The sequence below is a fragment of the Pan troglodytes genome, chromosome 11 (assembly GCF_028858775.2).
Source record: "Pan troglodytes isolate AG18354 chromosome 11, NHGRI_mPanTro3-v2.0_pri, whole genome shotgun sequence".
Taxonomy (NCBI): Eukaryota; Metazoa; Chordata; class Mammalia; order Primates; family Hominidae; genus Pan; species Pan troglodytes.
The window spans coordinates 111300219-111326232 of record NC_072409.2 but is presented as its reverse complement, the minus strand read 5'-3'; the positions used below and the strand labels follow the sequence as shown (position 1 = coordinate 111326232).

Sequence of the window (26014 nt, the reverse complement as noted above, 5' to 3'; positions counted from 1 at the left end):
CTTGCATTAGAGTGATGTGCCATATCTCCGTCTGCAAGGAGATGGCATCATACCCCTCACAGTCCCCCTCCCCCCACAGCTCTAATCCTGTAATGAGGCAGAGCTGGGGCTCAGCAAGTCACAGATTCTAACTACCCAATTTAGGGACACAGCAGTAATAGCCATCGGGACTAAGCGGGACTAACCATTTCAGGCCAGGGCTTTAACGGGAGAGGTAAGTGTCTAACTCCTTTCCTGCTGGTATGTTTCTGCAGTATCACGGCCACATCTGCCAGCATCGGAGCTGCCGGCGTGCCCCAGGCTGGCCTGGTGACCATGGTGATTGTGCTGAGTGCCGTGGGCCTGCCCGCCGAGGATGTCACCCTGATCATTGCTGTCGACTGGCTCCTGTGAGTTGGAATAAATGCACTGCCTTAGCTGGATGTGCAGGCCGGCTTCCCAGCCTCGCAGGCGCTGCAGTCTGTCATCATTCTCTCCTCAGATTGCCTAATGAGCCACCTGTTGCTGCTTTAATTTTCCTCTGACCAGGCCATCTGATAACATGCTTAAAAATTAACTCCTCATAACGTGGAGCAGTGATTTTAAAAAGCCAGTGAGCTCCATTAGCTCATTATACCTGGTAACACTCAAGGTTAGGAGCTGGGTGTGGGACAAAGATAAACACAGAACAAGGTGAGAAGCCAGGCAGGGCCCCAGAGCCATCCTGACCTATCCCAGCCCTGGTTCAGCATCATAGGCTCAGAACCACCTAGTTCAAAATCAGTCCATCTTCCTAAGCATCTTCCGAACCATCAGGGACAGTGGCACAAGCACTTGGGTTTGAATCTCTGTCCTGTGTCTTACCAGCTTCTTGACCTCGAGCAAGTTTCCTTAACCTGAGGCCCAGTTGCATAATCTGTGAGATGGGAAAAAATCTGCCTATGTCATTGGGTTGTTTTAAGGACTGAGTGAGCTCATGTGAGTGGAGCGTCTAGAACAGTGTCTGGCAGCCCATACATGCTCAATAAACGGCAAGTTTTATTGTTATGATTAGAATGAGTTGGACCATTCAGGCCCCAATCAACAACACTTCTCTCTCTCTCTCTCTCTCTCTCTCTCTCTCTCCCTCTCTCTCTCTCACACACACACACACACACACACATATGGAATACAGCAGAACATCTGGGTGAGAAAGTACCTTCAGTGACCCTCGAGGTTAAAGTTAGAACCAGCCTGGCTCCTAGCTTTACCCTTGATGCCCACTTCTGTGCATGGATCTTACAGCATTTAGGTCTGGCTCTGTCCCCTGGCATTGCAGGTAAGTATTGCTCCACATGGAGCCTTTGCTCAGAACCAGCTCAGGCTCACTGGGGAGTCCAGTGCTATGTACTGTAGTTTGCAGGTGACAGATGAGATGGAAAGGGAAGCAGAGACATCCTATTGGGCTTGAAAACACAGATTCACATTTCAGATGGCAAAAGCCCCTGCACCTGGCTTGGAAGCTGTGCCATGGGGTGGCCCCTCAGTAGCTAACTGGGCTATAGGCCCAAATGAGGTGGCACCCTTCTTGCAAAGATATCCTATCACTGAGGCAAGATTTGGTTCTTTCTAGTGATGCTAGTGGATTTGCGTTTTTCTCCTTTCCCTGAGTCTTCCTGGAACCAGTTACCTTCCCTGCCAAGATACCCAGATGAGTCAAAGGTCCAATTGGAGGTATGGGATAAAAAGACACTAGGGCCAGTTCAATCCCTGGACTTGTTCTAAATAACAGAAGGGCATCCAGGGTGGCCATGTGTCAGCATTGTCAGCCTTTTCTGTTCTGCAGGTGTAGTTTTCACAAGATTCCCCCTGCATGCAGTTCCTGTCAACAAAGTGCCAGTATCAGAATGGATCCTCTCCTCTGCAGTGTGCCTTCTCTATCTGTCTTCCTGCCACCAGTCTCTTCCCCAGGCTCTCTGGAAGTTAAGACTGGATGAAGGTGGCCCACAGAGAAATCCATTCCTGGGCTGACCTGTGTTTTCTGACCCCGTGCTCTGCGCCATGCCTCCTGGTTTGCTCATAAGTAGAGTGACCTAGATTGGTAAATAAACAAGTACACCATGGACCTGAACAAACACATACATACCCCACATGCACATGGTACATACTCCACCCACAAAACACCCAAGTTCTCTGACCTTTGCCCAAAGAGAGCCCACAATGGCATTTGCATTGAATCTAGAAAATCCCAAGACAGAGGTTAGGGCTGAAAAACTTACTGAATTCTGAACCTCCCTCAGTCCCCCAAAAAATATCTGGAACGACTCTATTCATGTTTCTTTGGGAGAAGAGGAAGGAATTTAGAGAGACTTAGGGGAGTCATTGCTACTTTGGGGGAGCTCATGCTGTGCCTTTATGAACAACCCCAGGCCTGTGAGGAGCCTTCAGTCAGTCAGCCATGAGGACAGCACTTTCTGCACTTACTGAAATCTAAACCGAACATGTCAGGTCCTCGCATCTCTCCAATGATGAAGGAAAATGAAATCTGGGCCTCCTGTCTGACTCCTCCCGTCTCTCCCCAGGGACCGGTTCAGGACCATGGTCAACGTCCTTGGTGATGCTTTTGGGACGGGCATTGTGGAAAAGCTCTCCAAGAAGGAGCTGGAGCAGATGGATGTTTCATCTGAAGTCAACATTGTGAACCCCTTTGCCTTGGAATCCACAATCCTTGACAACGAAGACTCAGACACCAAGAAGTCTTATGTCAATGGAGGCTTTGCAGTAGACAAGTCTGACACCATCTCATTCACCCAGACCTCACAGTTCTAGGGCCCCTGGCTGCAGATGACTGGAAACAGGGAAGGACATTTCCGTGAGAGTCATCTCAAACACTGCTTAAGGAAAAGAGAAACACTAATGGCCAAGTGTACATTTGATTTGATATACAGACCTCCAGATTATTTTCTATATTTGGATTCACAGCCTTTGCGCTCTGGGTTTTGGGATTTGGGTGTGGGGTAAGATGAAGGGAAATCAATTTAAAAGAAAGTTCTATTATCTGGGTTTTAGAAATTCTATAAGAGACAAAGTTTGGAAGCACATAAAGTAATAACTGTTAGAATTAGGTAATGGATATGAAAGAGAAAATGCTTTCTCATGCATAGACAAGTGTTTTGGGTTTTTAAAAAAAATATTCTGTCATTGGTTACAAATTTTTACTCAGGCTTTCTATTGGCATGGATTTCCTTTGACCTCTCACTTTTTTATAAATTATAATGCATCTAAACCACCTGTCCCCAGTTAATGTGCCAAAATGTCAATTTTTAACTTATCTCCAGCCAATTTCAAAGAAAACAGACCAGCATAGTTCTGCAATAACAGTTTTAAGATGGGCATAGGGTTTGGAAGAAAGGGAGAAGGATTCTTTTTTCAATGTACTGTATTGGGACGCTGGTAACTGTTAACCCAGTGTTCAGCATAGAACTATATATATATATATATGTATATATTTATTATTTTCATATAATTTGCCAGACAGAGATCAGAATTGAACCGTCAATGTGAAATAAAGAGTTCTCCTTGTACTTGAATAGTAACCACAATTCCAACCCAGGTCTGCTTTGGGGCTTATCAGAACTCCTTTCTCAGGAGCACTAGAATGAGAAATCATGTTGTTCGATCGTTTCACATCTGTATATCAGCTCTAAAGCAGAGATGTATTATGGTGATACTCCAAGGTGGCATAGCCATTCATTTACAACTTCTAGATTTGAGCTGCCTGGAGGGAATCCATATCAGCTCTGCATAAGATTATATACAAAGCTGTCACTCACAAAAGGCTGGATGTGCTTTCATCCAACTGGAAGGCTTTATTCTTCCAAGTTCATTCATACTCAAAGAGGCCAGTACTTTGCCATCCTTGCACTTCTGTTATCAGGGCCCAAATAACAGTGACAAGCTACCAACTAAGTTGTATTTTAATAAAGATTCCATGGGTTGAACAAGCCACGTTGCAGAAAAAGAGCTTCCCCTAACCTGGGTTGTTGCAGAGTAAATCCCACGACATAAACTGGTATCAGTGGTTCGGGGGAAATAGTTCCATTCTATGACTCTTGTCTCCTCCTCCAGGAGGACTGTTCTAACTAGTAATCTTGGCCCTATTCATCACATCCTCTGCTTGTCATTCTGCTAATTTATGAAGATAGTTTATTATAGTCTGTACTTCAGTTCTCATCTTGTAAATAATGCTTAACATAAACTTGTACTTACACTGAAATCCAAAATAGTCATGTTTCTGCAGTATTCTGTAGCCAACTTAAACCTGTGCTTTCATGTTTAAGAAATGAGAAATTGTGCCAAAGATAGCAGAAGAGTAAATAAGTGCTCAGTATTGACGACCTACATCTGAAATCTACAACATAATGATACTGAATTGTTATGTAAACATCATAAATAGTAAATAATGATTCAATGTGAATTTTAAAATGCAAATATTGCTATTGTTTATAGGAAATAAATCTAAATAAAAATGAAATTGAATCAGTAATTTATCTTGGGCTAAATGGTTCTACCCCTTACTAGGTTGCCCCAATTGGTGGCACTAGTTGGCAGAGCTGTTCATGAGCTGCGAGTTATCATTTTGGAGTCAGTTTGTAACCAGCCTCTTAATACACTGCTGTTAACTCATAAAAGAGAAGAGTCTTCCATTTCAGTCTCAATAAACACTTCCCTCATTCTTTCCCCCTGCCTTTTTCTTCTTGTTATCTGTTGTTTTATCTTACTTGGATGGGTGTGGGAAGGCAGAGATGTGGTCAGTTGAATCCAATTTTACACAGTTTTCTTTTTCTTTTTTTGAGACATAATCTCACTCTGTCACCCAGGTTGGAGTGCAGTGACATGATCTCAGGTCACTGCAGCCTCCTCCTACCGGGCTCAAACAATCCTCCCACCTCAGCCTCTTGAGTAGGTGGAACTACAGGTACACACCATCACTCCAGCTAATTTTTCTATTTTTTATAGAAATAGGGTCTCAGTATGCCGCCCGTACTTGTCTTGAACTCCTGGCCTCAAGTGATTCCCCTGCCTCACCCCCGCAAAGTGCTGGGATTACAAGCATGAGCCATTGTGCCTAGCTGGATTATTGTTTTCAAAACTTTATACCCCAAGAATGAAAAAGCGAGGCTTGAGGAAAAATAATCTGATTGTTCATGTTAGCCAATGGGATTACAAGGCGGAAATACAGTGCCATGATGAACAGCTGCATGCATATTTTGTGGCGGAATGAAAGTAGAATTTTGTTAGAAGTTACTACAGTAAGAGATAGTCGACCAGACACAGTGGCTCACCCCTATAATCCCAGCACTTTGGGAGGCCGAGGCAGGCAGATCACTTGAGGCCAGGAATTCAAGACCAGCCTGGACAACACAGAAAGACCCCGTCTCTACAAAAATGTACAAAAATTAGCCAGGAGTGAAGGTGTGTGCCTGTAGTCCCAGCTACTCAGTAGGCTTAGGTGGGAGGATCACCTGACCCTGGGGAAGTTGAGGCTGCAGTGAGCTGTGATAGCGCCACTGTACTCCAGTCTGAGCGACAGAGACCCCTATATTTAAAAAAAAAAAAAAAGTCTTACCTCTCAATATGACGGTGGCTTGGTTTCACTACAGGAACAATCCTGCCCTCTGAAGTAAGATTACAAGCTACAAATGGCTGTGTTCAGAGTGATCTCTGATGGGATGGTACAGTCCTGCCTGGAATACCTCAGTCATGAGGGGATTCTGCAGGGGGCGATGGACTCACTTGCTGTGATAGACAACAAAGGAATGAACAGCTCCCTGTTTCCCACGGAGAGGATCCTATCTGCTCATAAACATGCCTATCACTACCTGGCCAAAGGAATACTGGGTAGTTTCCTTTGTGTACAACATGGGAGAAAATACTCAACAACACAACTCCTTAGAAAAAGATATTTGTTTGGAAGAGCTGGTGCCCCTGGGTCTCCATGTGACTTTGCTTTTGCCTAAAGTTTACTCATGAATAGAGAAATGGTGTTATCAGCTGACGAACGACTTTATTCTTCCAGCAAATCTTTTTTAGTCCAGTGGGTACAAGGCCCTTTGTTGAAGCACACCCTGCTTCTTAGAAGAGCCCTGGGAAGCGTGCTTGGCTTACACTCAGGCAGTAGGCCAGCTGCAGTGTTTGCTTTGCAGGGGCTCAAGAATCTTCCCTCCTGGAACAGAAGACAGGAAATGGTCTAGCAGCCTTGGAAGGCTGCTAGAAGCTTCTATGCAACAGGATTGATAATCTGTATTCCCCAAATGCCCAGCAAGGGACTATGGAACACAATGAGTGGGCACACAGCTCTGATTCCTTACCAGCTTTGTGTCCCTTGCCAACAACCGAAGCCTTGGTTTCCTCTTCCATGAAATAGGAATAAAAATTATTTCCTCACAGGACTGCTTTCAGTAGTCAATGAGAAAATGCATGTGATGCATGTAGCAAAGATTCTGTTACAGACTATGTCTAATGAATGCTAGTGCCTCTTCTCCCCACCCCTGCTTCTGGGAAAAAACTATACCCTTCTCCCTCCCCCTTTTATTAACATGGGGTAATCCGTAGGGATGCAATTGCTGTTCCAGTATTTTAGGATCCGTGTCCCTGATGTGATGAAGGAATGAAGCTCCTACCACTTGGTGCTGGCTGGGTTATTACAGCAAACAGTACATCCAACCTAGTGAGACTTCGTAAAAAGCCCCCATTCTATAAAGGGGAAACCCTTTCAGAAATGGGACATTTTAATCTAAAGAATATCAAACTTAATTTTTTCTATAAAGTGTCATGTAGGAGGTAAACAAAAAATAAGTGTTCGCAGTCCTTTCCTATACCCTGAAACACAGAGAGGGGTTTGAGATGCTTGGGCTGTGTGAAGCTGAGATGTACCTTCACATAACACCCTTTCAAACATCCTGAAAATGAGAGTACAGCATGAAGTTCACTTTTGCAGTCAGCCTATAAATCTTGTGTGACTCTTCAAAAACTGTCTCCCCACCTGATGGAAGCAGGGCCCCCCCTGGGGCTTTTTAATATACCCTGTGGGAGGAAGTGTACCTCTCTGCAATCCTAGACTTTTAAAGTGAAAGCCAGATAATATAAAGAAGAAGAAGCAGGCCTTGTTAAATTAGCTTTGGGAACTATATATTTATATACTTTGACACGGAGTCTCACTCTGTCACCGAGGCTGGAGTGCAGTGGCGCGATCTTGGTTCACTGCAACCTCTGCCTCCTAGGTTCAAGTGATTCTCCCGCCTCAGCCTCCGAAGTAACTGAGATTGCAGGTGTGCACCACCATGCCCAGCTAATTTTTGTATTTTTGGTACAGACAGGGTTTCATCATGTCGGCCAGACTGGTCTCAAACTCCTGACCTCAGGTGATCTGCCTGCCTCGGCCTCCCAAAGTGCTGGGATTACAGGCTTGAGCCACCGTGCCTGGCTGGGAACGAAATATTGACCTGTATATGGAATTGGGTGAGTGTACCTAACTGTATAAAGTTATCCATCAAGGATGGAAATGATCGGGACATTTCTCAATGGCCTGGGCTGCATGCACAGTGCCACAAAACTCCTAAGCAAGCAGTGAGATCTAACCACACAATTGATGTCCCATTTCTTCCCTTACTAGGGCAAACCACTGTCTTGTGTGATTTGGAAGGTGTCTCTCCAGAATTAGGGTGACACTTAAGGTTTCATCTACAAATCTCCGCTTGGCCTGCCACTTTTAAGGTATCACCAAGTTCAAAACAGTTATGAGTAAACCCCCAAAAGACAAGATAAACATTTACATTCCTTTGATTATTCTGGTTGGAGAAAATGAGAAAGGAATGCCATTGCCTCTTCTAGGGAATTTCCACTGGTTTCTAGAAGGCCCCAGCAGCCTGCAGCTGGGAAGCTCTGGCCCCGCGGGGACAACTCCAGGATATTACCTAGAGAGAAACTTGCCTCGCAAAAGTACTGTTTATCAAAAAATGGAGGGAGGCAAATAACCCTGGAACTAAATGCAGAATCAACTAAACCGAGCAGTAGTGTCTGGATGCCTGTCCCCCATTTTCCCTCCAAGAAGCTGCCTTTTTCTGACAGACTGCAGGCTCTGGTAGCTGCCATTCCTCCATAACTCAGGAAAGCCATTACCAAGTGTTAGCACAATGTCGCATCATCTTCTTTTGCTTCGGGGCACTTGAGGGAATGTGATGCAGAGTTGCATCATCTGAGCATTTCAGGGTCAAGGGTCTGGCTGCAGGGGAAGGTGTGAGGAGTCTGGAGATCTAACACCGGCCAGGATTTGCTTTGCCTTTGTCTGCGCCCCATGGAAAGTACCTTTTCCAAGGTGAAGGTAAGACAGATTGAAATGGCTTCGGTCATCCTGAAAGGGCAGTCGCTGGAGAAAAGGTACTACTCCTTCCAGTGTATGAGCATGCCTTCACAAAGAGCTCAAGGCATGTACATTTTAAAGATGACTTTGATCCTCCTCCAAGCATTCAAACATAACTTTTATTTAAAGAGCCCTTGTGTTGTGTTTCCAAGGTTATTAGCTTAGCTTGGCAAGAATAACAAAAGGCCAGCCAAAAGGCTTTTCTGAGCCAAGGGCTTAAAAAAAATTATAAAGGTTTTCCAAAATGAATCCGAGGTTATCCTGTCCGGGTCTTTAGGAAACTAGGCAGGTCTGACGGATGTCAGAGACGTGCTACTGTATAAATTCATGTGATAAAAGAAGGCAATACCAGTCGGCAACAGAGGGACACTGGCTGATCCATCCTCAACACCTGCTTCTGTCTTCCCAGCATGCCAAGTTGGCTTTACCTCTCAGGTACTTTGGAGCTAATCCTCCCATATTCTAATTTAGCCAGAAAGGTTAAGGTAGAAAGAATGTGTCAACTTCACATGAATCACAAATCCAAGGCTCTCTGCTCCATCAGAAAGGGCCAGTTAAATTAGAAAAACATGCCACTGCAGTTGATGAAAAAATTAGACATGCAAATAAGGCCGACTCAGCCTGCAAGGATATTTAGTCTGCTTTTCTCACCACTGTGAAAATGTTTGCTTCTATATCAATCCAGGCAGACAGTCACCTACCCTATTCTTGGGCATCATTACCTTTCCTAGAGATGACACTCTAAGGCAAATCAAGGTCCAGTTTCTTTTAAGGTGTTGACCTAACAGCTGCAGGTATCCCCTGAGCCTCCCTGCCAGGATGAGTGCCCAAGCAAGTGGGATGTCCTGAGCCCAGAAGGAAAAACAGCAACAACAAGCCAAGCACAGTGGCTCACACCTATAATCCCAGCACTTTGGGAGGCCGAGGCGGGTGGATCATCTGAGGTCAGGAGTTCGAGACCAGCCTGGCCAACACGATGAAACCCTGTCTCTACTAAAAATACAAAAATTAGCCAGGTGTAGTGGCACATGTCTGTAGTCCCAGCTACTCGGGAGGCTGAGGCAGGAGAATGGCTTGAACCCTGGAGGTGGAGTTTGCAGTGAGCTGAGATCACGCCACTGCACTCCAGCCTGGGTGACAGAGGGAGACTCCATCTCAAAAAAAAAAAAAAAAAATCACAGAGGAAGAACATTTTTATTTACTCAGCAGACGTTGGCATTGCAATTACTATGTGGCAAGCAGTGCTCTTACCACTTAAATATGAACTCATTTAATTTCATAACAGCATCATAAAGTGGGTACTATTATTATCCCCTTTCCACAAACGAAGAAACTAGCACAAAACATTAAGCAACTTCCCCAAAGACCACACAACAAATAGATGGCTCAGCCATGTGGCTGCAGTGTCACTGTTCTTCACCAGGCATTATAAGGCAGAGAGTGCCAGGAGTGCTAGAATATCAATTATAACTCAAGTCTGGGGTGATCTAAAATGTTCAAAGCAGATAAGAATCATTGGCTAGATCTACTGCATAGCATAGTAGCTTTAGTTAATGCTGCATTGTATACTTACAAATTTGCTAATAGAGTAGCTCTTACGTTGTGTTCTTATCATATCCCCAAAAATAATTAATAAATAAAGAAGGTGAGAGGAAACTTTTGGAGATGACGGATAGGTTTATGGCATAGACTTTGGTGATGGTTTCACAACTACCAAGTTGTACATGCTAAATATGTACACCTTTAGTATGCCAATCATACCTGAATAAAGTGGTTTAAGAAAAAAAGAATCACTGCTAACACCAAGCGCTAACTATGTGCTGAGATTGTACTAAATATTTTACATGCATAGTCTCATGCACTCTTCTTAACACTTCTATTAGGCAGGTCATATTACCGTCTGTTTCCCAGTTGAGGAAACTGTGGCTTAGGGAGGTTAAGTAATTTGCCCAAGTTCACAGAGCTGGGACTCACATGATTCCAAGTCTTTTCCTAACTATTAAGATATAATGCTTCAAAATGCCTAAAAAGTAAGACGAAATGCATGACAGTATCCAATCGTCACCTCTTTACAAGCTGTTTATCTTTTCTAATCATGACATTTTATTTGATACAACCAAATTTGCTCCTTCAAATTGCTGTTTGTTTTCCCACTCTAGCAAAAATTAATTTTAAATATGTCTAGATTATCTCCCACCTCATCTAGCTGCCCAGCCTCACCTCCTTTATGGTATACAATATCATTGTATCCTTCCCTTATGTCACCTTTAAATCTTTCACTCAAACCCCAACTCTCCCCAAAATCCCTTTCTTTTCCAAAACCAGGGATGGGGAGTTGTCAGAATAAAAACTGGAACCCTATTTCTCTTTTCCTTTTCTTGCCAAATTTTGGGGGTTGCTTTTTATTCTTTATACTGTGACTCCATTTCCTCCCCACTCACAAACACCTAATCCCCTACAGTCGGGCTTCCACAACATTCCTGAAACTCCGAGGTCATCAGTGCCCTGCTCATGAAATCCAAAAGGCATTTTCTCAGTCGTCAATTTTTACTCTTCTGCAACATTTGTCACTGTTGATTAGCTTTATATTCCACTAAGTTATTTTTCCTTGGCTTCCAAGACATTACCAGGTTCTGCCCCGCCTGACCGTTGTCCACCACTCTTCCACCACCTTTGTAACCTCCTCCTCCTGCTGCTCCCTTACTGTGGGTCTCATCTCTCCCTGTGCCACACACACAGGGTCCCCTCAAATATTTGTGGAATAAATGAACAAGCTCATATCCTTCTGGTCTTCCTCTCTCCACCAGATACTCCTCCAATATTATGGATTCCACTACCATCTCTATGCAGATGATTAACAAAAATGTGTATCCACAAAATCTACAGCTGCCCTTGGTTTCTCCTGCCCTGATCTCCAAGCCAAACCTCAGATCCCCACCTCCAACTTCTACTGACCACTTTCTGTTGGCCTTTCCACCATCTTTTTAAACTGAACTTATCCAAAATCAATCTCATCAATCTTTTCCTGTAGTCTCTCTTTCCCAGATTGGGAATTGTGGGTTTTTGTTTTTTGTTTTTTGTTTTTTTTGAGACGGAGTCTCGCTCTGTCACCCAGGCTGGAGTGCAGTGGCGCGAACTCAGCTCACTGCAAGCTCTGCCTCCCGGGTTCATGCCATTCTCCTGCCTCAGCCTCCAGAGTAGCTGGGACTACAGGCGCCCGCCAGCACGCCTGGCTAACTTTTTTTGTATTTTTTAGTAGAGACGGGGTTTCACCGTGTTAGCCAGGATGGTCTCGATCTCCTGAACTCATGATCTGCCTGCCTCAGCCTTCCAAAGTGCTGGGATTACAGGCGTGAGCCACCGCGCCCAGCGGGGAATTGTGTTTTTAAAAATCACCATTATTTCCCCTACAATCTAGGATCATAAACATTTCTTCTTGCTTTTGACCCCAAGAGGTTTGAGGTTGCATGGCAGGTCTATAGAGGTTGGTCCATTTATTTGAATCCCTCTGCTCTGGGATTCAGGTGGGAGCCCCTGAGTGAACAGTGATGCCTCTTTGTGAAGCGAGTGACCCAAGACTTAGCCTCTGTCCAGACATGAATCACTGGACATGGTGTACTCCTGCATTTTCTCTTCCCACATAATTCTTGAATAAACAACTTGTATTTTGATAATCCTCTAAATTCTATTTACAACCATAAGGCCTTCACGATAAGAACACGATTCAGAGGGATTAAAAAAATACTAAACAAAATCCCAGACAAGGCCTCCATTCTTCTGAACACCCACCCTGACCCCTAGTAATTCTAAGTGTTCCCTATTCTATCTCCCTGGCCAAAAAGAGACCACAAAAAGAAAAGTCCCTAAAGGATTTCATTTGAGCTCCTATTTTGTTCTCTTAGTCCTTGAGTTCATCTTGCCTCACACATCATGAAGAATATGAATCCACAAAATGAAGGACACTGTGTCCTTATTTCTGCAGGGCAATTATTCTCTCCATCAATACCTCATTCTGCTGACTAAGTAGTTCACCTTCACTTTGTAACAAGCCCAGGCCACCGGACTTAACCACTTCTTCCTTAAAAGGGCCAGGTACCTCCCCCATACACCCACAGGTTTTTAAGCACCCCTAAAATAAGTTGTCTCATGATGTCTTCCCAGCCCTGATGTCTAATCAGCCCTTCTCTTTCCTGTGACTCTCCTACTCAGTTCAGGTTCTATTGCCCTAATTTTCAGATTTCTTCAAAGGCTTTGTCAGAGTCTCCCCACCGCCAGCCTCTACCTACTCCCAAACCATCCTGCACAAGATCATCAGATTAATACTTTGCTTTCTGGCTCCAAAACTCTAATGGCTTCTTATTGTCTACAGCACAAGTTGAAAATACTCGCCTGAATATTTAGGACACTTCAGAAGACACCCCAAAGGACATTTCCTCTTCTCTATATACATATGCTTCATTATACTCTCCCCAATTGCCTCACTCTCCCAAATCTCTTCTCTACCTGGTCTGCCTATTTTTTAAATGCTGAAAATAAGTTCTGGGCCTCCAACACCAACACCCCACTGTTTCTAACCTCCTGAAACATACAGAAGCAACAGTATCTTGGTACATAATCAGATACTGCCTTATATTATTAAGTTAATCAATATGAGACGATTATAAAGTAATGAAATTGAGTTCCACAAACCTCACTGTAAATCAATACCATTATTTTAGACTACTAAACAGGAGTCAAAACTGGTGGCTTTGGGTAAGACCCAGCTTCAGACCAGCTTTATGTGGGCCACAGAGCCTTTGGCTGGTTTAGGTTTGAACTTGAAGATGAACACCTTGTGGGAGGGTGGGGTGTTACATGCTCCACTTCACTCCAGCTCCCATCACTCACCATTATTTCAAACTCAACTGCTTCTGACAGTCACAAATCCTGCCTGGTCCTAAAGACATCCGAGTTTGCAACACCTTTTGGGAATCACACTTGAAATATCTCGTTTAACGTCTCATTGCCCCAGTAAGTACGGAAACTTCAAGAGGGCACGGGTTGAATTTTACACCCCTTAGTGTGACCCCTCCCTACCCCACAGGGTCCTGCGCAATACTGAGCACATAGAAGGAGTTTAACAAATACAAGTTGAGTGGGTCCATGCGAGGCTGTGGGATCAATTTTGTTAACTGCAGGGCTGGGAGGAGACCCAGTGAACAAAGGACGTCATCCTATCCCTTAAGCAACAACAAATGAGCTTTCATAATGAAGAGTTCCCACCACGAATGCAACACTTCCAGCAATAACACCTACTGCCACTGCCTACGGTCTGTTCCTGGAAGCCATCCCAATAAAACAAGTATGATGTTTATCTCAGTTCAAAATTCCAATTTCAGTGAGTGTCAGTTCCTGGAGAAAAAGGAACAGGAAAGTTTATTTGGGGGTGGTGGGGAGGAGGGGACTTCCTAAAAATGCTGTTTACAAACATAACATTTCAATGACAGGAAATACGAGCAGAAAGCCTCTCTTGTTGGCCTAAACAAGAAGTGGTTAATTGTTCCAACTTCTGTCAAGAGACCTTAGTTGCTCTGTTATTCTGAAATGTTCTGAGTTCATGTTTTTCAAACCCTTTGAGTTGAATTATCTGTGATGCCTCAGGGCCAACCAGGTGGCAGCAAAGGGGTGACAGGAAGTGGTACAGAGAACCTGAGGTTTGGAAACAAGACAGAGCAGGGTTTGCAAACTGGCTCTGACGCTTGCTTTTCTGAGCCTCAGTGTCCTTAGCAAGAAATAGGGGGAGCAATGCTTTCCTCAAAAAATTAAATGAGATGAGAATAAGAATAGCTAATGCTCACTGAGTGCTCATTTTGTGCCAGGCACTGATTTAATGTACTTTAAATGTATTATCTACCAACAATAACATTATTAGATAGCTACTATTATTACCTCCATATTATACATAAGGACATTGAGACACAAAGAGGTTAAATTATCTGTCCAAGGCACTCAGCCTGTAAATGGCAGAACTAGGATTTAAATCCAGGTACTCGGAGGGGCGCAGTGGCTCATACCTGTAAGCCTAGCATTTTGGGAGGCCGAGGCGGCAGATCACTTGAGGCCAGGAGTTCAAGACCAGCCTGGTCAATATAGGGAGACTCCTTCTCTATTTTTTATATTAAAAAAAAAGAAAACAAAATACACACACACACACACACACACACACACACACAAACACGGCGGGGCGGTGCTAATGAATCACTCTAAAAGATGCAGAATCCCAAGGAAAAATTTTGGACTAGAAACTCCTCATTTTGTTGAAGAAGCTCCATCAACTCAGCCATCAAGAAAAGGACCCATCTGCACCATGTAAAAGCTCCTGTCCTAGACATGACCCTGTTTTGACCAAATTCCCTATGTGAAATTAAGCATAGGTTCTTTCCTTTGATAAACAAAGTAACTTCATTGCCATAATTTGGTGCCCCTAGATTCAGTGTGGAGGATGGGGCTCCCAGGCCAAAGGAGCAAAGGGTTGGGGCTATCATCACTGTTGGCAGGGTTCCCAGCACAAGGGAAGAGAGGAGAAGAGGTCTCCCCAAGACCTGCAGGTCCCCTAAGTAGTGCTAGGAGAGGTCCCCTAACCAGAGAAAGACAGCAGTCCCATCCGGTGGTACTAGTGGGTTCTCTGGTCACAGCATGGACTACAGAGCATATCCTGTTCCTCAGGCTGCCCTCCAGAGAGCCCAGCGGGCTTCTTTGATGGACCAACTCAGGGGAGTACTGGCTATACTGAGAGTAGCCTGGCATTTGGGTGCTAGGGCTGAACTCACACACATACCCATCAGTCTTCTCAAATTACACCTAAAACCAACCACCTCTTTTATGTCAAACATATCATTTGCACTCTCATTTTTTAAAAATCTCTTTTATAATTCATGGCCTACAGGCTTCAGCTAACTTTGGGTCAGTCAGGTGACCACAGAGAACTGGCCTCATTGTACAGCAGCTTTTGTTTGGAGGGCCTAGGTTCCACAAAGGAGATTTTCTTAGGAGCCTCTGCAAACCAAGACCCCATGAAACATGCCCATAAAATATGCTCCAGGCTTTGACAGATCTGCAACCATAAAAGTCAAGAAAGGAATTATAAACTGAAGCAAGACAGATGGGAATTCTTATGATGTTTAATGACACAGATCTTCCCAAAGTAATCCAAACCCCAAAACATCACAAAATTATTCATACTATTATATACTCCAAAAGCAAAATACTTCAACTGTAATCCTTGCCCCAGCATGATTCCTCAAAATTGAGATAATTCCCTGAGAAACAAAAGTAAAAATAATAATAATTTAAGGAATAGAGTTAATAGATGTGAAAGTAAAGGGAAAAAAAGCATAATTTAGTGTGAAAACCAAAAATGACTTTAAATAAGAATGGGCATTTAAGATCTTATTAAAGAGTTATACTTAAACCATTTCAAAAAACACTGAATATTGAATGTCATGGTGTATATTTTAACAATAACTGAAATGGGATACCAATTCATTAGGGCTGCTTTCCTTTAGCTGCTTACGTAAGCGGCCCTCTCCTGAGACTTATAGCGTAACCTTAATGTAACACAATATTTTCTTATTTTTGATGACTACTTAGAGGTAACATCAAAACAACAAATTGACAACCATAGTTTCAGAGAGACTGAGAACATATTAGCATATGTAATTTAAGCTTGCTGTTGGCCTTGCCAAGGTGGAATGCTGGTTGTGATACAGGTTGAGTCTCCCTTATCTTCAGTGCTTGGGACTGACCAGAAGTATTTTAAAATTGGGTTTTGGTTTTTGTTTTTGTATTTTGGAATATTTACATAAACACAATGAAGTATCTTCAGGATAGGGGATAGGACCCAAGTCTAAACATGAAATTCATTTACGTTTTAAATACACTTTATACAGATAGCCTGAAGGTAATTTTATACATGATTTTAAATAATTTTGAGCATGAAACAAAGTTTCGAATGCATTTGACTGCACCCTGCCACATGCAGTCAGATGTGGAATTTTTCACTTATGGTGTTATATTGGTGCTCAAAAAGTTTTGGATTTTGGAGCATTTCAGATTTCAGATTTTTAGATTGGGAGGTTCAACTTGGATATACTTTTATTTGGCTGAAATTCTAAGAAGAGGATAAATGAATTTTGTTTTGTTGTTTTTGTTTTTGGAGTTCCTTTTCTGTTTTAATTTTTAATTTCATTTTCTTAATTTACCTAATGAACCAATCCCTATGATTACCGTGAGAAAAGAAAACTTGGCTCTCACTGAATCTTCTAAAAACTGAACAAGTTTTAGGGTAGTGTCTTACTCTATTCACGCTGCTATAACAAAATGTCTTAAACTGGGTAGCTTACAAACAACAGGAATTCATTTCTCACAGTTCTGGAAGCTGGGAAGTCCAAGATCAGAATGTTGGCAGATGCAGAATCTGGTGAGGGCCCTCCTCCTGGTTCAGAGATGGCGCCTTCTCGCTGTCTCCTCGCCAGTGGAAGGGGCAAACGAGCTCCCTTGAGCCTATTTATAGGGCACTAATCCCATTTATGAGGGGTTCACCCTCACAACCTCATCACCTCCCAAAAGGCCCCATTTCCTTAGAGGTTAGGATTTCAACATACAAATGTTGAGGGGACACAAACATTCACACTATAGTAGGGCTGGTAGAGGAAAATGCTATGGTTACACTATGAAGGAGGGAAATAAGTTTCCATTTTCAGGCCCCTCTTCTCTGGGTCTATATCAACGAAGACAAATGTGCCTCTAGTCTCCCTTTATCCCAGCCCCTTCCTATTCCTGCTCCCTCACACTGTGTAAGCATTTCATAAATGCACCTTCCTAACTAACTTTAAAACCTGGCATTGGCAGTCCTATCTGTAGAACCTATTTACTTAATGTGTAGTTCTTCTGGAGAAATATTTGAGGAAGGTTTTGTTCCTCATCTAAATTTACAAAGAATTGCTGGAACAAAGGAGTAGGAAACAGAAGGAGTAGTTTAAACTACACTCCAAAGGAGCTAGCCTCCTCTTACAAATTTATCACAGGAATTCAACATTTAAAACAAGATCTGAATTATCCAGATGTAATGCTCTCTTTTCCAAGGTTTTTAGTGGACTTCACGTAAATCAAGCCTAACACTAAGAAATAAACAAACAACAACAAAAACGGATCTACTGAAAAGAGAAAGTCAGGTTGATAGTATTTCCTGGAGGATTTATCAGGTTATTCCTGTGAATAGCAACTTCCTCTAGCTCATATATAATTAATTTGAGAGAGAGAGACAGAGAGAGACAGGGGGCGGGGGGGAAGCGTTCAGAAGGACGAAGAGAGGAAAAAAAAGAAGTTTTCAAGAACACATTTACTGTCAGAAATGAAGAATACCTTAAAAGGCATCTTGACATTTTCATTAGAATTCTAAGTGCTTTCCAAATGGATAAGCACCTGCCACCCATCTACAGTGCTTTCTCTTCCATGTTCAAAACAAACATGCAAAAACACAAATTTTCCAGCTTGACAAGAAAATGTGAGCCCCCAAACAGCAAACACTTTAATCAACAACTCTTACCTGGGCACAAAAGACTGAGTACAGGGTTTGGTTTAAAGGGGATTAGACATCAGTGACTCAACACAGACAACAAAAAGTGTTCATTTCTTTAAGGATGCTTCAATTGTCTCAGTGAGTGAACTCTTCATGATTCTCCTTAAGCTTTCATTAATTTCCCCTGCAAAATTTGAAACATCACATTCTACATGTGGTACTGAGAAAAAGGCAAACAATCAATACAAGTAAGGAGAAAAAGATAATGTCATACTACCCCAATCTTGGCATGTAGCTATGCCTTGGGATCACTTAGTCTCTGAGCTTTTTCCCCGGATTCCCACAACAGAATAACCCAGTGAGCATCTGTGTGACCTTGGACAATTTACTTGACGTCTTTGTAAAATATCAGGATGATGACAGAGTATCTACCTCTTACTATTATAGTGAAGAGTTAGCACAGTCCTTGCTACATAGTAAATGTGCCAAAATAGGTGTTATTCAGTTGAGCTGTTAAATGTGTTCCAATTAACTATATTCTACTGAACAAATTTCCTTCCTTCCTTCCCTTCCCTTCCCTTCCTTCCTTCCTCCCTTCCTTCCTTCCCTCCCTCGCTCCCTTCTTTCTTCCTTTCTTTCCTTTCTTTTTGATGGAGTCTTGCTCTGTAATTCGGCATTGCACACTAGGGGCCGTGATGTCACGGCAATTATGCCTTCCAAGAGAACTAGGGATAATCTGAGGGGTTTCTTTATGGGAGGTTTTTTTTTTTTTTTTTTTTTGGTTTTTTGGATGTTTGTTTTTTGTGTGGTAAAATTCACCAATTTTAAATATACAAGGGATACTCTGTTTATACCAAAAGTACCAAGTCCCAAAAGATCCAGAAATAGATGTATTCCAACCCCTTCAACCCATTTCTTCCACCCATTCTCTCCCTCTATGTGGTCAGACAATGGGACTCATTGTTTTTGGCTCAAGAATCCCTGACCTTTTTGTGGTAAGAATCTACTTTTTCATCTCCCTGAGATCTCGAGATCGCTGGGGAGCCAGGACCTGGCAGTGAAACAGATATGGAGAAGGGGAGGGACAGGAATTGGTGCTGCCATTAGAAGAGAGTCCTCAAGAAAAGCCGGGATTGAGACACGTAGTGGGAGCCACTGGGTTGTGTGTGGGGGATGCCTCCTGTCTGGGGTCTGTCCTCCCAACCCACAGGAGTGGCTCTGGCTGTCCTGTTCTAGCTATTTGATCTTGCCTGTTTGGATCTTTCCTGGACTCACTGAGATGGATGCTCAGCATCTTTCAAATAAATGCCCCGTTTGCTTAAGACTAGCCAGAGTCACTTGGGTTTTCACAATCACTAAAGCTTCACTAAAATGACCCTCCAGGATCCCAGCCTCTCCAGGAATCCATGACTCAAGAAGCGGGGTCAGGGAGGATGGTATGGAGACTTCCAGAGAAGGTATTCTAAGTGTATGCCAAACTACTGGGTGGGAATTCCTGTTGTGTGGGAAACCTATTTTCCAAGAAAGAATTGACGTTTTTTTTCTTTTCTTTTCTTACCTTCTCTCTATCCCCCCACATCAGTGTCCACATATCAGCTGGTTCAGGGCTCTATGTAACTTGATATTACCCATGTTGAAATTCAATGTATTGGCATTTGATAATCATGTGGGCTATGTTCCGTATAACCACCTAAATAATTGCCTAGATGGCAATTATTTTGGTAACCAGAGAGTAAATGGCCCAGAATCCGTCCTTTAATCTAGCAAGCAGAACGTTCTAAGGTAGAAGCCTGCAGAATGGGCCATTACTGAGCTGTCCTGCACATTCCTCTGTGCTAAAGGTGGGGAGCCCTGGCCATTCCTAGGGCAAGCCAACTTGTTCTGTAAAGCATGCATGACCCTCAAAACAGACTTTCAGGAGCCTGACTACAGTGAAAACTTAGCAGGTCATCCCACACTCCTTTATTGTTTAGAAAGACGCATAATTATTCTGATCCTGCTGACATGAGGACTATACAGTACAAAGCTATAGGATCCTAGTGGGAGCCTTCCGAAGGCAATGCCCACGAACTCTGCTTGGGTTCCAAAGGGCCCTCCTTCACACATGGGGAGACATGGATTTCCATGTATGATTACACTCTAGCTTTGAAAATGCAATAGAATGTAGTGGTTAAGAGAATAAAGCTCCACCATTCACTAGCCATGTCACCTTGAGCAAGGGACCTAACCTATGCCTCAGTTTTCCTATCTGTAAGATGGAACTAATGATAGTACCTATCTCATTGGGTTGTCCTGAGAATTAGATATGAATTTGTTTAATACATGTGAAGTATGTGTACTAGTCTCAGCACTCAGGCCGCATGTCATAAGGAAGAGCAATTATTATTCTGGGCTTGAATGGAAAAGAAAAGAATATATGAGAAACGATGATGTCCCACAATGTGGCTAACTACTTGCCACAGATCTGAATTCTAGAGTTGCCTTGTTACATGCATTCATAATAAATGCATATTCAACATGCATTTATAAAAACTCTTTACTGCGACCGGGCGCGGTGGCTCACGCCTGTAATCCCAGCACTTTGGGAGGCCGAGGCAGGCAGATCACGAGGTCAGGAGTTTGAGACCAGGCTGACCAACATTGTGAAACCCCATCTCTACTAAAAATGCAAAAATTAGCTGGGTGTGGTTGTGCGCACCTGTAATCCCAGCTACTCAGGAGGCTGAGGCAGGAGAATCACTTGAACCTGGGTGGTGGAGGTTGCAGTGAACCAAGATTGCGCCATTGCACTCTAGCCTGGGTGACAGAGCTCCATGTCAAAACAAAAACAAAAACAAAAAAAACCCTCTTTACTGAGCAGCAACCATTGTGGAGGGTCAGGTGATACAGAGACAGCAGCAGGGTGGAGATGGGTAGGCAGGTTCTTGTTCAGTGCACACACCAAGTACATGTGTTTGAAAAGTTAAATGTGATTCCATTGTATGGCACTAAATACTGCGTATAAAGCAGTGAACAACAGAGACAGATTCTCTGATCTCATAAGGTTTCACTCCAGTAGAAGAGACAGATTTTAAACAATCAGCCCAGATAAAAATATAATAAGAAATTGTGTCATAATTTATGAAGGAAAAATGCTGTGTACTAAAGGGTACACATCACAGAGAGAGGGAGTGTCGTGTCATAGAAAATCATAAGCCTGGAAGGACAAATAGAAGTTAGCCAGGCAGAGTCAGGAAGACATATTCCAGATGGAGAAAACAACATGTGCAGAGACCCCATGGCAGGAAAAAGCTCCGTGTTCAAGAAGCTGAAAGAAGGCCGGAAAGTCTATTAGATAAAGGGTGATGTTGCGGGCAGGGGAGATGATTACAAGAGGAGGCAAGAGAGCTGGAAGGCACGTGCACTGCAGTTATCATACAGAGCAAGGGAAGAACGCGGTTCTCGGGTCTCCTCCAAGTCTCCTGTCCTCCACACTTTCTAGTTACTTCATATTGATAGGAGGAAACTGAAATTCTTTTAGCAAACCAAGATAAGGAGAAGCACTTAGGCTGCTTACTTACATAAGACAGTACCTTAAAAATATCTCTCTTCGTGCAGTGAGTATTTCTTCAGAGGGTAGCTTGGTCTTTCAATGATATAATTTACTTCAGAGGTAGAATCTTCCTACAATAAAAACAAATCCAGCAATTATGTTACTCATAACATAATAGAGATGGATGATACCCAGATGTGTAGTTTTGCATGTAGGAGGTCTGTGCATCCCATTTATGCCGTTATATGGGGTTCACTATATATGTGTGTATATAGAATCTTTCTTTTTTTGTAGAGACGAGGTCTCATTATGTTGCCAGGCTGGTCTTGAACCTCCTGGCCTCAAGGGATTCTCCCTCCTCAGCCTCCCAAAGTACTAGGATTATAGATTTGAGCCCCAAACCAGGCCTTTGTTTACATTTTAAAGAGATTCCTTGCCTGAAAAGGTTGGGAATTAAAGCAAAGCCAATGACTTTGCAGAAAAGAATTAATTCACTACCCTCATGGTTAGGGCAAACAATATTTAGTTTTAAGTGTCATCCTGCAAATCTAGCATATGCCAGTATATAATAAGTCAAGAGGACTAATGCAACTACATGGCATCATTAAATTCAGCCACTGGGGGCACTGTTGTCCTATATTTGAATTCTTTTGAGCAGGTGAACGGCCACTTAGCTGTGTATCTGAATCAGTGACAAAGTACTGGGAATACCTACCAATGGATCAGAAGCACTCCCCATACCCCTGTAAAAGTCATACAGCCAAAACCACCTTATTAAATTCTAGAACAACTTTCTTCCATGTTGTGGCCTTACATAGCTCACACAAACAACTGTATTCTTCCCTGGACTGGGATTCATGTGTGCATGGGAAAGGAATGCTCTGTGGGCCAGTTAGCCTGTCTTCTCTCAGTCCTTTGAAAGGACCTCGGCTTGATGAGTGCTGTGCACCAAATTAGCTGCTACTCCTCCGTTGGATCCAAGCCCCACTGTCTCATCCTCAGGAAGCCAGCCCTGACTCCCAGCCATGTCAAATACCCGCTACCATTCAATCTCAGGACAACAGGTAATCTCCTTGGTAAGCCTCACAATTTTCCACTTATTTCTGTGGTTATTTGATTAATGTCTGTCTCCCCGACTAGACTGTAGGTCCCTGTTCACATATTATGTAGTGAGCAAAGATCTAGTTTTATAAGAAAGTCTAACCTTGTTTTGGTGCAGCTGTGCTCTGTGGGATGTCAGAAGACTGCATACCCTCTCATGGATATTCTTCCGTGTGGACTGAGAACCAGGATGGAACCTGCTCAACAGATGGAACAGGGTGGAATATTAAGCAGCTACTAAAAAGGACACTTAAAGCACATGACGGTATGGATTGATATTTAAAACTTAATTATAATAAAAAACAGCAGCACGTAAAATGGTAAACATAGTGTGATTTCAATGTCTTTCTTAAACCTACCCATAGGAAAAGCACTGGGGAATAAAAACTGCTCAGATGTTAAGAATTTTTTGTGTTTCTATGTGTGGCTATGAGTGATTCTTTTCTTCTTTGTACTTTCCTGTGTTTTTCAGATATTTCTCTCAAGAACAAACCCTACTTTTACATTTAAAATTTTAATCTAAAAATTTTTAATATAAAATTTAAATCCGGTTTTCGGGGAGAGCCAAGATGGCCTAATAGCAACAGCTCCGGTCTCCAGCTCCCAGCGAGAGCGACGCAGAAGACGGGTGATTTCTGCATTTCCATCTGAGGTAGCGGGTTCATCTCACTAGGGAGTGCCAGACAGTGGGCGCAGGTCAGTGGGTGCACGCACTGTGCAGGAGCCCAAGCAGGGCGAGGCATTGCCTCACCTGGGAAGCGCAAGGGGTCAGGGAGTTCCCTTTCCTAGTCAGAGAAAGGGGTGACTGACAGCACCTGGAAAATCGGGTCACTCCCACCCGAATATTGCGCTTTTCAGACCGGCTTAAAGAACGGTGCACCACGAGACTATATCCCACACCTGGCTCGGAGGGTCCTACGCCCACGGAGTCTCGCTGGTTGCTAGCACAGCAGTCTGAGATCAAACTGCAAGGCGGCAGCGAGGCTGGGGGAGGGGCGTCCACCATTGCCCAGGCTTGCTGAGGTAAACAAAGCAGCCGGGAAGCTCGAACTGGGTGGAGCCCACCACAGCTCGAGGAGGCCTGCCTGCCTCTGTAGGCTCCACCTCTGGGGGCAGGGCACAGACAAACAAAAAGACAGCAGTAACCTCTGCAGACTTAAGTGTCCCTGTCTGACAGCTTTGAAGAGAGCAGTGGTTCTCCCAGCCCGCAGCTGGAGATCTGAGAACGGGCAGACTGCCTCCTCGAGTGGGTCCCTGACCCCTGACCCCCGAGCAGCCTAACTGGGAGGCACCCCCCAGCAGGGGCACACTGACACCTCACACGGCCGGGTACTCCAACAGACCTGCAGCTGAGGGTCCTGTCTGTTAGAAGGGAAACTAACAAACAGAAAGGACATCCACACCAAAAACCCATCTGTACATCACCATCATCAAAGACCAAAAGTAGATAAAACCACAAAGATGGGGAAAAAACAGAACAGAAAAACTGGAAACTCTAAAAAGCAGAGCGCCTCTCCTCCTCCAAAGGAACGCAGTTCCTCACCAGCAAGGGAACAAAGCTGGATGGAGAATGACTTTGACGAGCTGAGAGAAGAAGGCTTCAGACGATCAAATTACTCTGAGCTACAGGAGGACATTCAAACCAAAGGCAAAGAAGTTAAAAACTTTGAAAAAAATTAAGAAGAATGTATAACTAGAATAACCAATACAGAGAAGTGCTTAAAGGAGCTGATGGAGCTGAAAACCAAGGCTCGAGAACTACGTGAAAAATGCAGAAGCCTCAGGAGCCGATGCGATCAACTGGAAGAAAGGGTATCAGCGATGGAAGATGAAATGAATGAAATGAAGCGAGAAGGGAAGTTTAGAGTAAAAAGAATAAAAATAAATGAGCAAAGCCTCCAAGAAATATGGGACTATGTAAAAAGACCAAATCTACGTCTGATTGGTGTACCTGAAAGTGACGGGGAGAATGGAACCAAGTTGGAAAACACTCTGCAGGATATTATCCAGGAGAACTTCCCCAATCTAGCAAGGCAGGCCAACGTTCAGATTCAGGAAATACAGAGAACACCACAAAGATACTCCTCGAGAAGAGCAACTCCAACACACATAATTGTCAGATTCACCAAAGGTGAAATGAAGGAAAAAATGTTAAGGGCAGCCAGAGAGAAAGGTCGGGTTACCCTCAAAGGGAAGCCCATCAGACTAACAGCGGATCTCTCAGCAGAAACCCTACAAGCCAGAAGAGAATTGGGGCCAATATTCAACATTCTTAAAGAAAAGAATTTTCAACCCAGAATTTCATATCCAGCCAAACTAAGCTTCATAAGTGAAGGAGAAATAAAATACTTTACAGACAAGCAAATGCTGAGAGATTTTGTCACTAGCAGGCCTGCCTTACAAGAGTTCCTGAAGGAAGCGCTAAACATGGAAAGGAACAACCGGTACCAGCCGCTGCAAAATCATGCCAAAATGTAAAGACCATCGAGACTAGGAAGAAACTGCATCAACTAACGAGCAAAATAACCAGCTAACATCATCATGACAGGATCAAATTCACACATAACAATATTAACTTTAAATGTAAATGGACTAAATGCTCCAATTAAAAGACACAGACTGGCAAATTGGATAAAGAGTCAAGACCCATCAGTGTGCTGTATTCAGGAAACCCATCTCACGAGCAGAGACACACATAGGCTCAAAATAAAAGGATGGAGGAAGATCTATCAAGCAAATGGAAAACAAAAAAAGGCAGGGGTTGCAATCCTAGTCTCTGATAAAACAGACTTTAAACCAATAAAGATCAAAAGAGACAAAGATGGCCATTACATAATGGTAAAGGGATCAATTCAACAAGAAGAGCTAACTATCCTAAATATATATGCACCCAATACAGGAGCACCCAGATTCATAAAGCAAGTCCTGAGTGACCTACAAAGAGACTTAGACTCCCACACATTAATAATGGGAGACTTTAACACCCCACTGTCAACATTAGACAGATCAACAAGACAGAAAGTCAACAAGGATACCCAGGAATTGAACTCAGCTCTGCACCAAGCAGACCTAATAGACATCTACAGAACTCTCCACCCCAAATCAACAGAATATACATTTTTTTCAGCACCACACCACACCTATTCCAAAATTGACCACATACTGGGAAGTAAAGCTCTCCTCAGCAAATGTAAAAGAACAGAAATTATAACAAACTATCTCTCAGACCACAGTGCAATCAAACTAGAACTCAGGATTAAGAATCTCACTCAAAACCGCTCAACTACATGGAAACTGAATAACCTGCTCCTGAATGACTACTGGGTACATAACGAAATGAAGGCAGAAATAAAGATGTTCTTTGAAACCAACGAGAACAAAGACACAACATACCAGAATCTCTGGGATGCATTCAAAGCAGTGTGTAGAGGGAAATTTATAG

At 43.3% G+C, this 26014-nt stretch overlaps 2 protein-coding genes across 38 annotated transcripts in view; one reads left to right on the top strand and one right to left on the bottom strand.

Moving 5' to 3' along the window:
• SLC1A1 (solute carrier family 1 member 1) overlaps positions 1 to 4698 on the top strand; it is a 97137-nt gene extending 92439 nt beyond the window's left edge. Inside the window, exons 11-12 of one of the 2 annotated variants that reach the window (XM_520467.9) lie at positions 255 to 389; positions 2541 to 4698. In XM_520467.9, coding sequence (XP_520467.4) covers positions 255 to 389; positions 2541 to 2787 — 382 coding nt within the window. In that variant the 3' untranslated portion in view covers positions 2788 to 4698. The remainder of the gene's footprint in view (positions 1 to 254; positions 390 to 2540) is intronic. The other variant, XM_009456267.5, reaches the window with a different exon arrangement.
• Positions 1 to 26014, bottom strand: part of SPATA6L (spermatogenesis associated 6 like) — a 163973-nt gene that overhangs the window by 78319 nt on the left and 59640 nt on the right. For 11 of the 36 annotated variants that reach the window (XM_063788766.1, XM_054658645.2, XM_054658648.2 and 8 more), the window contains 3 exons: positions 22676 to 22769; positions 21500 to 21602; positions 17924 to 18123 (listed from right to left, as the gene is read on the bottom strand). In XM_063788766.1, coding sequence (XP_063644836.1) covers positions 21513 to 21602; positions 22676 to 22769 — 184 coding nt within the window. In that variant the 3' untranslated portion in view covers positions 17924 to 18123; positions 21500 to 21512. Of the gene's footprint in view, positions 1 to 6005; positions 6185 to 17923; positions 18124 to 21499; positions 21603 to 22675; positions 22770 to 26014 lie in introns of those variants that run through there. The other 25 variants (XM_054658650.2, XM_054658647.2, XM_054658649.2 and 22 more) reach the window with 7 other exon arrangements.